The sequence below is a fragment of the Harpegnathos saltator genome, unplaced genomic scaffold, assembly GCF_003227715.2.
Source record: "Harpegnathos saltator strain DR-91 unplaced genomic scaffold, Hsal_v8.6 scaffold599, whole genome shotgun sequence".
NCBI classification, from domain to species: Eukaryota; Metazoa; Arthropoda; class Insecta; order Hymenoptera; family Formicidae; genus Harpegnathos; species Harpegnathos saltator.
The window spans coordinates 1,416,336-1,431,738 of NW_020230425.1; the positions used below are offsets into that span (position 1 = coordinate 1,416,336).

At 49.8% G+C, this 15,403-nt stretch overlaps 1 protein-coding gene across 1 annotated transcript; it reads right to left on the bottom strand.

The window, feature by feature from the left end:
* Window positions 1-13,380: 13,380 nt before the first annotated feature.
* On the bottom strand, window positions 13,381-14,136 carry LOC112589769 (piggyBac transposable element-derived protein 5-like). The gene has a single exon (XM_025304232.1). It carries the CDS (start codon window positions 14,134-14,136, stop codon window positions 13,381-13,383), a length of 756 nt encoding a protein of 251 aa, XP_025160017.1.
* Between the last annotated feature and the right edge of the window lie 1,267 nt (window positions 14,137-15,403).

The following is a 15,403-nucleotide window of genomic DNA, read 5'->3' on the forward strand; positions in this document are numbered from 1 at the left end:
TATTCCGACAACAGCACGAATTTTGTCGGAGCGGATCGCAAGTTGTCCAACGCATATCGCACCGCATTGAAAATCCCACGTTACGAAATCGCTTCGCCTCTGACCAGGTTATGTGGCACTTCATGCCCCCTTCGGCCCCTCATTTCGGAGGATTATGGGAGGCCGGAGTTCGCTCCATGAAGTATCATTTGCGCCAAGTGGTCGCGGGACATACCCTCTCTTTGAGGAACTGTTCACCGTTTTATATAGAATCGAGGCGTGCCTCAATTCTCATCCGATTGCTCCCTTGAGCGATTCAGCCGACGATTTAACCGTATTGACGCCCGCGCACTTTCTTGTCGGGGGTGTGTTAACGATGTCCCCCGAGCCATCGACGCTCGACATAACGAGAATCGACTCGCGCGGTGGCAGGTAGTTCGGCGTATGACCGAACATTTTTGGCAGGCATGGCGGGCGGATTACCTGAGTTGCTTGCATCAACGGGGAAAGTGGTGACATATACGAGATTCACTCCGGATAGGACAAATAGTCTTATTGCGTAATCCTTGCTTACCGCCCTGCAAATGGGAGTTGGGTCGCGTTTCGTAGGTCCATTCTGGAACCGACGGGCTTGTCCGTGTAGCGACCGTTCGAACGGCAACGGCTATCTTCAAGCGACCGATTTAGCAAAGCTTTGCGTCGATCATGTCCGTCGATCATGAGAGATCTGCATCTACCGAGCCCACGGATTAGACGGCGTTTTAACCGCTTGCGAGGGAGCCGCTGACAGAATCCGAAGTATTGCTTAACTCCATTCTCTGAATGCGTGGACGCGTTTTATTCTAAAATCAATGCGCTAGTGCCTTCATTTTCCATAATACCAATAACTTGACTGACCACTGCGAACAGTTGCAGGCGCCACTTCAGGAGTATGGCACTTCATAATTTCTATATTTCATTAACAACGTGCCGAACCCGCTGGCTTATTTTGGTGTGATGTGCGGCTGCGGTTTATGTTAAAATTAGCATTCAAATTTTAATTGATTGCGAATAATCTCCTGACTGAGATGCCAGCGTTTCAAAACTAGTGTTTCGAGGCGGGCGGTATGTTCGCACAAGAGCGAATTATTTGCGGCTCGAGCGGATCGTGACAAGCACGTGAAACCAGCGCAACCAGGGCGAATCAATACAAACACCGATACGTCTTTCTTGTTGTTTGCTCCAATATGAAACACCCATGACCACCTTGAGTCGTGGAAAAAAAAGGCACACGTGCTCGAATTGTGCGCTTAGGGCACAGGCAGACGACGCTCATCGCTAGTTAGTCAATGGGCGATCGACACCGCTCTACACCAGCGGTGGCTCGTGTGGCTCACGTGATCGACGCCGCGCTCGCCGGTGCGTTGCTCTTACACGTTTTCGGTGACTTCTGCCGGCTCGTGGTGCCCTTTGAATTGTACCAGGCACGCGCGCTCGGAGTGGGCCACCAATCCGCTCGGCGTGGATTGTGACACGCGGGAGCAATTATCCGAAAAATCCGAATATCTGCGCAACGCAGATCGACAGGCGGATCGATCGCTCCCGTTGAGAATGTCCGTGTAAATCGATGACGGTCAGAGAAAAAGCAGCGAGTTGAGTTGACGGACACCGATTTTCGTTCCACCGGATACTCGTAGCACTGCGTTCATCGATTTGCGATCCCGCGGGCTGCTCGCTCTGGATGATTACGTCGTTCGGGCTGTCGTGAGTCGGTGCGGGAGTGAGATCGTCGTCTTGCGATCATTTCAAACTATATTCATCACGGTTTTGGTAACCGTCGTTCTCGTCGCCGATAACATTGTGAACTCTGTGAATAACTGTCATTATCGTCGGTGCTGCGGTTGTGCTGTTTTTGGGGAATATTTTCGTGTCTCACAGCTCAAATATAACTATTGAGAAGAGTACAATCTCCCGGTCTTTGATCATTCTTCCTTGTTCAAGGATCACGAACCGTCCTCACGTCCTTGTACTGGGCGGTATTAGCCCAACGCGATTTGCGCGTGACCTGTCGACGGCAGAGAGCGCTCGCTCGCCGACGAACAAAAGCGCGACGCGCGAGAACAAAGGTCATGTTTATTAACGCAAATATTCCACAGATTACATAAGAGGTGTGGCTATAAAATAACGAGATTCATGCTTCCACAGAAGATGTACGCATGCGTCAAACGCGAACGACCGACAGCTGTGTAGCGTGAAGCCTTCTCCTTGCGGCGCCTCCCGTGTCTGTAAACAAATTTGTGTGGCCGTGGCCTTCGTTTGTATAAGAGCTGTTATTTTGCTTTGCCGGAAAAATGATAAGTGTAAAAATAGAACAACGAATCGTCGTGAAATTCACATAAAACTTGGAAAAAGCGCTACTGAAACTTATGTTTTATTAAAAGAGGGGTATGGCAATGAATGTTTATCACGTGCGCGAGTTTTTGAGTGGTTTAAGCGTTTCCAAGATGGCCGAGAAGACGTTGAAAATGATTCACGCCCGAATCGCCCTTCCACGTCAAAAACGAATGAAAATATTGAAAAAGTCGATAATCTGATTCGATCTGACCGTCGGTTAACTATTCGTGCGATTGCTGAAACTGTAGGAATTGACAAAGAATGCGTAAAGCAAATTGTGCATAAAGAACAAGTCATGGGTTCTCCATCAAGACAACGCGCCGGCTCATTTTGCATTGTCTGTGAAGATGTTTCTAGCCAAATACAACATGCCAGTGTTAGACCATCCGCCTTATTGGCCAGACCTTGCACCATGCGACTTTTATCTCTTTCCCAAGGTCAAATCTGCATAAAAAGGAACAAGATTTCAGTCCGTTGAAGCTGTGAAAGAAAAAGCGGCACGCGTCATGAAGGAGTTCACAGAAGGCTTCCAGCACTGTTTCGAACAATGGAAAATTTGCATGGAGTGTTGTAGGGATAGAGGAGGGGTATATATTCATCGTGATAATAACTAAAAATGTATAAATTCGAAATAAAATGTTGTAACGGTTACGCCCGCGGGGTTCGGTGCGATCGGTCGCCCCACCGTCGCGCCCGGCTCGCCGCTTCCGCGACGCCTCGCTCGCCGCCGCGTCGGTGCGTTACTCGGGTGAAGGGCAGGAGGTGCAAGGTAGCTTCTTGGAAGAAAGATGCGTTCAGTGTTTCGGTATTAACAAGTTTGGGTGCGCCCCGCAAGGCGCCCCGTTTATTTAAAAAGATATTCGGTTCTATATATATATAAATGTATGTAGGCGGCTCGCTGGCTCGGTGTGGCGTCGGCGATGCCCGTTCCTCGGTGCTCGTGACTCCCCGCTTAGCCGCAAAGATGGTCCCCTATCCGCGGGGTCAGAGGGGATGTTCCGCGGCCTCGTGGCAGTCCGACGTCCTCGGCCACGAGTCCTGTTGAGGGCGCTTTACGCCAGCTGTTCTTTCGGATAAGCGAGAGGTGGTTTATTCCGGTAGCTTATCACGGACACAAAGTCGGACAAGCACCGATAATTCCGCGAACCGATGCTTAGAAATATTCTGTGTCGGTGGCTAACTGCTGCCGACACAGACGGACGTGCACTTATAAATCGCGGAACGGTGGCTAACTGCTGCCGTTCGTTCGGAAACAGATACTTATTCTATGTCGGCGCGGCGGCTAACTGCTGCCTAACGTCGACGGACGAACACTTAGAAATCGCGGAACGGTGGCTAACTGCTGCCGTTCGTTCGGAAACAGATACTTAGTCTAATTCGGCGCGGCGGCTAACTGCTGCCTAACGTCGACGGACGAACACTTAGAAATCGCGGAACGGTGGCTAACTGCTGCCGTTCGTTCGGAAACAGAAACTTAGTCTATGTCGGCGCGGCGGCTAACTGCTGCCTAACGTCGACGGACGAGTACGTATAAATCCGCGAACGGATACTTAGAAATATTCTGTGCCGGTGGCTAACTGCTGCCGACACAGACGGACGAATACGCTAAATTCGCGAACGGATACTTAGAAATCTTCCGTGTCGGTGGCTAACTGCTGCCGACACAGACGGACGATTACGGTAAATTCGCGAACGGATACTTAGAAACCTTCCGTGTCGGTGGCTAACTGCTGCCGACACAGACGGACGAATACGGTAAATTCGCGAACGGATACTTAGAAATCTTCCGTGTCGGTGGCTAACTGCTGCCGACACAGACGGATGAATACGGTATATTCGCGAAGCCGGTCGCTTGACGAGGCTCGGCTGCCGGGTCTTGTAAAAGTTCCCGGTGGTTCGGTACGGTGTGGAAGCTTTACTCACCGGCGGATGCCTTGCCTTCTCGTCGACTTCTCTTCACGATTCTCGCTGGAGCTCTCCTTGGTAGGATGATCTGACTGACTGACTGTCTCTCACGGTCTGCCTCGATCTCTCGTCGAGAGCGGGTTTTATACCCTAAATTCCTCTCGACGATCGGTGGCCGATAATCGGGGGATTAGTTCCCCCGATTTCCCGGAAAGTCGCGCATGCGATTTCCGCGAATTACCCCTTTCTGGGGGGACCGATCTTCCCCGACCGTTTCGGAGAATTCGGCCTTTCCCGGCGGTCTGGCGGGTTGCCGCGGCATAGGTGTTGCCGGGTGCTTAGCGAGGATTTCTCGCGATCGTGTGACGATCGGTGGTCGCCGTCACACGATGGTAACGGGGGTAAAACTCCTCGTTACACTACCCCCCCCTTTCTAACAGCGTAGGGCCTATTTTTGCCCTACGCGATGTGCACTGCGGAGGGTGCCGTCCCGGTGGAACCAGAGATTCCACCGAGCCCCCGCGGCATATAGCCGGTAACGGCGTTTGACGACCGCGGAGAAATATGGGATCTCTGCGGTCGTCCCGTCGGGCAACCTTATGCCTACCGGTGGCGGTGGAGCAGGCCCGAATGGTAGCGGTGGTAGCGGCTGTTCGGCTGGCGTAGTGGTCTCCCGTCTTATGACCACTCGCACTGGCGGGGTCGAGATCTCCCTTATTCTCGGCCCGATCTTTTCTGCGGTGGTCTCGCTGCTGCTCGTCGGTGTTGGTGACGGCGGTCGCTGGTCATCCGCCTCGCTCCTCTTCGGCACTAAGGCAGCTGGTGCCGGGCGGACCGGTCGAAGGCCTCGCTGGCGGAAGGGCCCGCGCCCCGGTAGTGGTGGCGGCGGCGCGGAGAGACTTGCCCACTTCTGCCGTATTTGGCTGTCCGCCCGCTGTATCCGGCCGCAGGTGTTCGCGGCCGGCTCGCGTCGGATTTTCTTAATTCCGGTCGACATTACGGTTGTTGCTTTGGCCTTTGGTGATGGCGGCCCTCCCAATTCCGGTAGCGGCTCTCCCTTGGCCGGTCCGGCTGTATGGCCGATCGTCTCCGACGGCGATGGTCGGAACGGTCGCGCCAACCTTTCCCATATTACACGGGCCTCGTCCTCGCTGGCGACTAATATCTCCCGCAACTCTTCCTCGTAGTTTCCCAGTTCCATTTCGGCGTTGGGACTATCTCGTTCATTACGCGACCGGTGCTTTTATAGCTTATCTCTCGGGAAATTTCGCGTAATCTCGGGCTTTTGATTTCTTGCTCCCGTTTACCGGCCGTTATACTTAATGTATACATTTTGATACATGATTTGCGTAATACCTACCGGTCTGCTGATCTTGATGCTATTGTCTTCGGTTATTGTTGACACGGTTCGTTTGTTGTTGTACCGGTTCGCAAATCTCTCACGTGTACGTGTCGGTACCACTTTCCGCGTGGATCTTTCAGATCTACTATTACTGGAGAAATAATTTTCTTTACAATCAACGGCCCCTTGTACTTCGGTGCTAGCTTCGCGTTAAACGCTTTAGCTTTATCGGATAGCGGGTGTTCTCGTTTCCAGACCGTGTCCCCCACTTCTGGTCGCCAAGCTCTTCGACGCAGATTATAATATGTTTCTTGTTTTTGAAACGCTTGTGCCAAATGCACTCCCACCAGTTCGTACGTTTCCTTCAGTATTTTCTCGACTTCCTGCGGATTCGCCCCCGCCCTGGTACTACTGCGGTCGGCGGGATGCGGTCGGTCGAGCTCGCGTCCGTGATTGAGAAACGCCGGGCTGAACTGTGTGGAGGCATGTTGAGCGGTATTATACGCAAAACGCAGGGCTGAGAGCTGTTCATCCCAATGACGGTGTTTTCTATCGACGAACTGAGCGATCATCGTTTTGATGGTCCGATTCGTGCGCTCAACGGGATTGCACTGGGGAGTGTAGCTTGGTGTCGTGCGGTGGTGGATCCCATGGTCTGTTAAGAATGTTTCAAATTCCTTTGCTGTAAATTGCGTCCCGTTATCGGTGGTGATCACGGCTGGACAGCCGTGTCGGTAAATCACCAGATCACTAATCCCGCTGATTACCGACGGTGTTGTGGCCTGACGCAGGGGCTTAGTTTCGAGCCACTTCGTGAAACGATCCTGCATAGTCAGCAGCCAGGTGAATCCTCGTCGTGATCGGGGCAGTGGCCCGATCAGGTCGATTGAGACATGCTCCCACGGCCGATGTGATGCGGTGGCGTGGAGGAGGCCGGCCGTCTTCCGTTGATTAGCCTTGTAGGCTAAGCATTTTTGGCAGTTCCGGACGTACCCAGCGGCGTCTCGAGCCATCCCCGGCCAATAGTACTGCTCGGCGAGTCGAGCAATCGTTTTAGCGATTCCTAGGTGGCCTGCGGCAGGACTGTCGTGGTAGCGTTTCAATACTTCCTTTCTATCGTTGGTCGGAACACACTTTTTCCACTGATTCTCTGCGGGTACTTCGCGGAAATCCAACGTGTGGAGGAAATGTCGGTGCAGGACGCCATCCCGAATGGTGTAGTCGGGGAAATCGTGGGGCCGAGCGGCGACTTGTTTTTTAAGCGGCTCGTACCACGAGCATCCGGTGGCTTCCCTGATTTCACAGACTGCGGGGTCGCGCGACAGCGCGTCTGCTACGCGATTTTGCGAGCCTTTCCGGTATGCGACATTGAAGGTGTACTGCTGTAGTTCAAACTTCCACCGCCCTAGCCGGCCGGTGGCGGTTTCCAGTTTCTGCAGCCACTTTAAAGATTGATGGTCGGTCACCACGGTGAAAGTGTATCCCTCCAAATACTCGCGTAATCGACGAATGCCCCACACAATAGCCAGGCATTCTAGCTCGGTAGCGCTATAGTTCTTTTCCGCCTGGTTGAGAGTCCGGCTAGCATAGGCGATTACGCGCTCGCCTTCCTCCAGGTTCTGAATTAGCACTGCTCCCAGGCCGTGCTGACTGGCGTCCGTCTGCAACGAGAATGGTTTCTGGAAATCGGGACATGCTAGCACTGGAGCCGTGGTAAGAGCCTTTTTCAGTCGTTCAAAGGCTTCTTCCTCCTTTGATCCCCATTTCCATTTCACTTTCTTCTTTGTCAACTCCGTCAGTGGTGCCGCAATCGCGGAAAAATTCTTGACGAACCTCCGGTACCAGGAGGCGAGGCCTAAAAATTGACGGACTTGCCTCACCGTTCTCGGAGCTGGCCAGGCTGTAATGGCGATTACCTTGGCCGGGTCGGTGTGTATGCCGTCGCGAGTGACCAAGTGTCCGAGGTAGCGCAGCTCGCTTCTACAGAAGTGGCACTTCTCCGTGTTGAGGCGTAATCGAGCTTCCCGCAACCGCCGGAATACCTCTCGTAAGTGTTCCATGTGTTCGTCCAGTGTAGTGCTTAACACAATAATGTCATCGAGATACACTAATACGTGCGGTTCCAGGTCAGCGCCCAACACGGTGTCCACCAACCTCTGGAAGGTTGCCGGCGCGGAGTGCAGGCCGAACGGGAGGACGGTAAACTGGCGGAGACCCCGGCCGGGCACGGTGAACGCAGTGATTGGCTTGCTGTCCTTGGTTAATGGAACTTGCCAATATCCGTTCTTCAAGTCTAACGAGGATAGGTAGCGCGCCCCGCGTAGTCGGTCCAACGTCGCACTTATCTGCGGTAGCGGATAGGCGTCTCGCTCGGTTACCTCGTTCACCTTCCGGAAGTCTATACAGAAGCGGTATCCGCCGTCCTTTTTCCGGACGAGGACGACGGGGGAGCTCCAGGCACTAGACGAGGGCTCAATCACTCCCTCTGCCTCCATCTTTGCGACCTCCTCATCAATGATGGCTTGCATAGCCGGGTTCCGCGGTCGGTAGCGCTGCTTGATGGGGCTCGTGCCGGGGCACACCCGAATCTGGTGGCGGATCGATGGGGTCGGCCCGGAGACTTTATCGAAGAGAGCCAGTTCGCGCGTCAGGAATTGGTTGAACCTGGCTTCCTCTTCGTCCGTCCTGGTCGTCAGGCCCCCCTCTATGACCCCCACGCGGGGTGGTTGTAATCGCCGGAATTTCCTTGGTGGCGGCGGCAGCGCAATCTGGAGCCGGGCCCAGAGGTCCACCCCGATGATGACTTCCGTGGTCAGGTTGGCCATCACGGTAAATTGGTGGCGGTACTGCTGCCGTCCCACCTCTACGTGGAGCCAAGTCCGACCGTATGTCGGGCTGCCGGTTCCATCTGCCAGCGTGATCCGGCCGGCTTCCCCTCGTGGGAGATCTTCGTCGCGTAGTGATCGAATATCGATTAAGGATGTTTCTGCTCCAGAGTCAATTAGTGCCCTTAATGGGCGTTGCTGGTACCGGATGGTCAGGTACGGTCTGGGCTGATATGTTATGCGGAGGGCCGGGTCGTGGTGGCGCCACTCCCGGCCGCGGACCCGTTTCCCGCCGTGGGATGACACTGGCGGGTTAATACGCCGTCCTTGCCGCAGCGTGAGCAGAATTTTACGGCTGGTTGTCGGCAAGCTCGGCGATGATGTCCCGGCTGTTTGCATTTCCAGCAACACGTTGCTCGGTCGTATAAAAGCGCGGCGACCGTAGGGCCGGTGGTTCGTATCGGTCGCCCCTGTTCCTCGCGCTGCTGGACGATATCCTCATACTGGCGGGCTAGTTGTCCCAAGTGGGCCACATCTCGGATCTCGTGTGCGCCTATGAACATTTTGTAGCCGGCATCTAGGTTGTCATAGAGCAGCGGTATGGCGTTGTCCAGGTAATCATCATCCCCGCTACGGCGCATCATCGTGAGCATGGCGGTCTCATACTCCCGGTATGCCTCCCCGGCGCGCTGGCGGCGCTCCAATATTTTCCGCCGCAGCTGTCCTCGGTATCTCGGCGGAAGGAAGTGATTCCGGAAAGCGGCGCAGAAGTCCTCCCAGGTTGTCCAGGCGGTCCGGTGGTTTCGGTACCAACGCAGCGGGTCTCCGCGCAGGAGTTCCGGAATGCACCACAACAGCTGGGCGGTCGTGACTCCATAACAGGTCCGGAGCTCGTCCACTCGCTCCAGGAAGTCCAGCGGGTCCTTTCCGGAGAATCGACAGTCCCATTTGTGGACGCACATCATGGCCTGCGCATCGGTGGGGATCCTTACGGGGGGATCTATCCCCATGACAGAGCCTCCTCGGGAGGACTCTTCATCCGCCAACACTGGGGCCGGGATAACCCGTCTCCGCGGCCCGGCCTCGAACATTGAGGGGTGGTCGTCCACGAACCTCCGCAGTCGGTGGCGCAGGTCGTCGATCGACCCCTCTATTTCGAGCCCATGTTCCCCGAGAATTCGGGCGATCTCGGGTTTGCGTAGCTCCTGTATCCACGCCTTCGACATTTTCTTCGCTGTGTTTCCTCAGTTTTTTTTTTCTTCCTTTCTCTTCACCCTAGTTGACCGATCCTGGCAGGATCGCCATGTAACGGTTACGCCCGCGGGGTTCGGTGCGATCGGTCGCCCCACCGTCGCGCCCGGCTCGCCGCTTCCGCGACGCCTCGCTCGCCGCCGCGTCGGTGCGTTACTCGGGTGAAGGGCAGGAGGTGCAAGGTAGCTTCTTGGAAGAAAGATGCGTTCAGTGTTTCGGTATTAACAAGTTTGGGTGCGCCCCGCAAGGCGCCCCGTTTATTTAAAAAGATATTCGGTTCTATATATATATAAATGTATGTAGGCGGCTCGCTGGCTCGGTGTGGCGTCGGCGATGCCCGTTCCTCGGTGCTCGTGACTCCCCGCTTAGCCGCAAAGATGGTCCCCTATCCGCGGGGTCAGAGGGGATGTTCCGCGGCCTCGTGGCAGTCCGACGTCCTCGGCCACGAGTCCTGTTGAGGGCGCTTTACGCCAGCTGTTCTTTCGGATAAGCGAGAGGTGGTTTATTCCGGTAGCTTATCACGGACACAAAGTCGGACAAGCACCGATAATTCCGCGAACCGATGCTTAGAAATATTCTGTGTCGGTGGCTAACTGCTGCCGACACAGACGGACGTGCACTTATAAATCGCGGAACGGTGGCTAACTGCTGCCGTTCGTTCGGAAACAGATACTTATTCTATGTCGGCGCGGCGGCTAACTGCTGCCTAACGTCGACGGACGAACACTTAGAAATCGCGGAACGGTGGCTAACTGCTGCCGTTCGTTCGGAAACAGATACTTAGTCTAATTCGGCGCGGCGGCTAACTGCTGCCTAACGTCGACGGACGAACACTTAGAAATCGCGGAACGGTGGCTAACTGCTGCCGTTCGTTCGGAAACAGAAACTTAGTCTATGTCGGCGCGGCGGCTAACTGCTGCCTAACGTCGACGGACGAGTACGTATAAATCCGCGAACGGATACTTAGAAATATTCTGTGCCGGTGGCTAACTGCTGCCGACACAGACGGACGAATACGCTAAATTCGCGAACGGATACTTAGAAATCTTCCGTGTCGGTGGCTAACTGCTGCCGACACAGACGGACGATTACGGTAAATTCGCGAACGGATACTTAGAAACCTTCCGTGTCGGTGGCTAACTGCTGCCGACACAGACGGACGAATACGGTAAATTCGCGAACGGATACTTAGAAATCTTCCGTGTCGGTGGCTAACTGCTGCCGACACAGACGGATGAATACGGTATATTCGCGAAGCCGGTCGCTTGACGAGGCTCGGCTGCCGGGTCTTGTAAAAGTTCCCGGTGGTTCGGTACGGTGTGGAAGCTTTACTCACCGGCGGATGCCTTGCCTTCTCGTCGACTTCTCTTCACGATTCTCGCTGGAGCTCTCCTTGGTAGGATGATCTGACTGACTGACTGTCTCTCACGGTCTGCCTCGATCTCTCGTCGAGAGCGGGTTTTATACCCTAAATTCCTCTCGACGATCGGTGGCCGATAATCGGGGGATTAGTTCCCCCGATTTCCCGGAAAGTCGCGCATGCGATTTCCGCGAATTACCCCTTTCTGGGGGGACCGATCTTCCCCGACCGTTTCGGAGAATTCGGCCTTTCCCGGCGGTCTGGCGGGTTGCCGCGGCATAGGTGTTGCCGGGTGCTTAGCGAGGATTTCTCGCGATCGTGTGACGATCGGTGGTCGCCGTCACACGATGGTAACGGGGGTAAAACTCCTCGTTACAATGTTTTGCAGCAATAGTCTCGTTATTTTATAGCCACACCTCGTATACTAAAAATATCGCATTGATGAAATCATGCGTTGCAAAACTGTACGTATGATGTTGGTCTTAACTGTAAACATGTTACATAAATATGCAGGGTGTTATAAAAGTCTCGGAAGAGCAGAATAACTCGAAAAATATGAGTCCTAGAAAAAATGCGAAGTACTGAGTTTTTATGATTTTTTCCTGGCTATCTGACGGTGACCTTGAATTTGACCTTGACAATGACCTTGAAGGTCATTTCGAGGTCAGGTCAATTTAAAAAATGGGACCTCATACCTTTGACCCCATAAATGAAAAGAGCGGACAATTTTAAGTTCAGATATGACCTTGAACACTGCCAAGTTTGACCTCCGAAGGTCACATAAAGGTCTAAGCTTGTTTTAGGCTGAAAACGCGAATATCTTCGAAAATGCACCTGCTAGGGAGCAATGTTACGCATAAGAATAAGAATGTAGTTAAGATTGTTATTAAAATAAAACTGGACTTTTTTTAGGACTGAAAATCCATACTTTTGACCTAAAAGTGTCAAGATTGAAAAATTTTAAGTTCGGATATGACGCTTTCAACCTTGACCTTATTCTTAACACTTAGCCGACCACGCGCGCCGCAGCGAACTGTATGGTTTCCACCACGCTCGAGCAACCCAAACTACGCTGTCCACCACGCAGGTTTCGCAAGTGACGCGGACTGATATGCGGTACTTAAAATCAAAATAGTTTGAAAATTATTTAAGTGTCAATTATATCTTGGGGTAACAATTTTATTTAACGATTTCACATATTGTTTATACAAAACATGAAATTAAAAATATATAACAATTATTTTTTGTAGTTGTTCAAAAAGTAATAGAGTTAGTAATAGAGTATATGTAATAGAGTTTGAAAATTATGAACATTAAAGATGACTGAAGATAAATAACCCAAACATGAAATAAAACAATAGTAATGCATTTTAATATTTTTTTACTGTGTGGTATCGTTCAAAACATGCCAGTTTATGCAGTGGTACATTACAATATTCACAAACATATCGCGTATATCCAGTTTTCTTATTAGCAGAGCATACTCTACATGCTCGGTGAGGATATGCTTTTTTTCCATTAGATACAATTGGTACTAATCTGTGTTTTTTAAAATCTTGAGAAAGCCTTTCTGGTGGGTCATACCTCGGTGCTCGTCTTGTTCTTTCTATCGCGTTCGAAGGTTCTGCCTCCTCGGTGGATGAATGTTGCATTTCGTGTGTTTCTATCAATGCTCTTGCAACTTGAAGCAAATATTTTTTATATGTTACTTTATTATTATTTAGTGTTTTTTTTACGAGAAATGAATTAAAAAGAGCAGCATTCAAAAAGTAAAGCACTGCTTTTTTTGTCCATTTCGTGGTTTTTCGAAGAATATTATAGTAAGACATATATTGGTCTGCACGATCAACCCCTTTCATATATTTGTTGTATTCCACAACAGATTTGGGTTTTGTTTTCGTTCCTGACCAATGTGACACGTTTACCATTTCTGCTGAGTGAATGGTTGAAATGGTTCTTACTAGTCGGTTTTTCTTTGCTTGCCACAGGTGTAAAAGAACTTGTCCCTTTCTCGCAAATTTCGTTTCATGTTCATTTAATCTAATGTTCTTTAAATTCTGCGGCAATCCTCTATTTGACCTTATTGTTCCACAAATTCTCGTAGAATTCTGTAGCAGTAATTCGGCTGTATTGACGCTATTATAATAATTATCCATGTAAATGTGATGATGGAATCCCATATAAGGACGTAGAATTGATAAAACTGTATCTTGTAATCTTCCTGCTGTGCCTGAATATACTTTGAAGTTGCAAATATATCCTGATGTTGCTTCGCAGAGCATCCTCACTAAAATTCCGTATTTTACAAGTTTTGCGGGATTATAGGTGCGAAAAGATAATCTGCCTCACCACGGTATTATGCCTTCATCCAGTGACAATTCTTGCTTTGGCGTATATACAGTTTGGAATTTGTTTTGTACATAATTTAAAACTTCTCTAATTTTGAATAATTTGTCGGTCTTGTCATACAATAGATCATTATTGCAAAAATGCCACATTCTCCATATTTGCATAAATCTATTGCGACTCATTATTTTTGGAAAAATTGGGGTTTCTATATATGAAAGAGTTGACCAATAGTCATATATATCATCTTTACGTATTTGTCCCATCAAGATAATTAAACCCAGAAATTTTTTCATTTCTGTCACTGTGACATCAACCCATCTCAGTGTTTTATATTCTTTATACCTGTTTACAACTTGAGAGTGATATCTATTTGTTTCTGTAACAAATAATTCAAATAAATCATTACCCAGAAACAACTGCACTATTTCCCATACGTTTTCTTGATCTTGAGGTAGCGTGTTCACGCTTGAAGTTCGACCATATGCTTCTAGCTGAAGTTCTATATCATTCTGTGACCAATCATCGTCATCATTGACAACACTGTCTTCATCCGTGTCAGAGGTGGAACTCACAGCATCATCTTCCGTTTCGCTCAGAAGTATTCGACGATTATTTTGACGTATGGGACGAACAATACTATCATTTTCGCTAGATTCATAATCGCTTATCTGCACATCGTTGCCTTCAGAACAGTCTGACAGCGCGTCCATGAACAACTCATCATTAAAATTTTCATTGTTATTTCTCCACATTTTTAACGGTATTTTTTTATACCCTACACTTTATTTTTTAAATTTATAACTTTAACACCATTAAATTGATGGATTTTATTATATACTGTGCTTTATACGGACAACAATATACATATAACAATTCGAGATCAAGCGAACAACTCCAACGTAACTATGTAGATAAATAAACAAAAACAAAAAAAAGCGTTGCTAAGGTCAATATGGGAGATCTCCCCGATCGGTTGGGCACCGATCTACATTGAAACGGAGAGATCTCCCCGATCGGTCGTGCAGCGACCTACATTGAAACGGGGAGATCTCCCCGATCGGTCGTGCAGCGACTTACATTGAAACGGGGAGATCTCCCCGATCGGTCGTGCAGCGACTTACATTGAAACGGGGAGATCTCCCCGATCGGTCGGCTAAGTGTTAAGGTTATGTGTCAGTCATATCAAGGTCAATTAATTTTTTTAGGCTGGAAACACATACTTTTACCCCCCATAATGTGAAGAGTGAGATTTTACGTTACGTACGAGGTCACACTCCGATTGTTGGTAATTCCTCAATATCGGGCGCCATTTTGGATCGGTCATCTTGAATTTGTAAAATCCAATGTCGGATTCGACTTCAGAAACGACTTCAAAAACTCCTAAAAAACGAGATCCAATTTTTGTTATTCTTAAATATCGGCCGCTATCTTGAATCGGCCATCTTGAATTTGTAAAATCTGACATCGGATTTGGTTTTAGCGAGCTTAAAAATCCCAGAATCGATATCCGAAAAATTTATTCGCTATCGATGAAGTGTATGCTTCAAAGTTTTTATTTGTCTCGATTCTATCAGTGTCAAACAGATAATAGATTGTTTTTGAGTTTTCATCGATTTAATAAGTTTTGATGTCATTCTAGTCCGTTTTGAATTATTATCATATTATTATTAACGATCAATGGTACATTACTTATTATTTTTATTTAAAGGTAAAGAAACCGAATTTTTTATACCAAATTTTTGCAAATTTTTTGTTTTCAATTCCAAATGGCTTCTCTTACAGAGCGTGAGAGACTCACTATTGATGATGAGAGGATGGGAGATAGACAAAGGTCATACAGTGAAGTGAGATAGCTGTTCAATGAAAACTTTCGTAATGAAGGCGAAGGTATTTCAATATCGACTGTATCTCGCACCATCAGACGATTTGTAGAAACTGGGAGTAATAAAGACCGCCAAAAATCTGGGAGGCCAAGGTCCCAAACGACAGAAGAGGGACAATTTGAAGTAGCTCAATCAT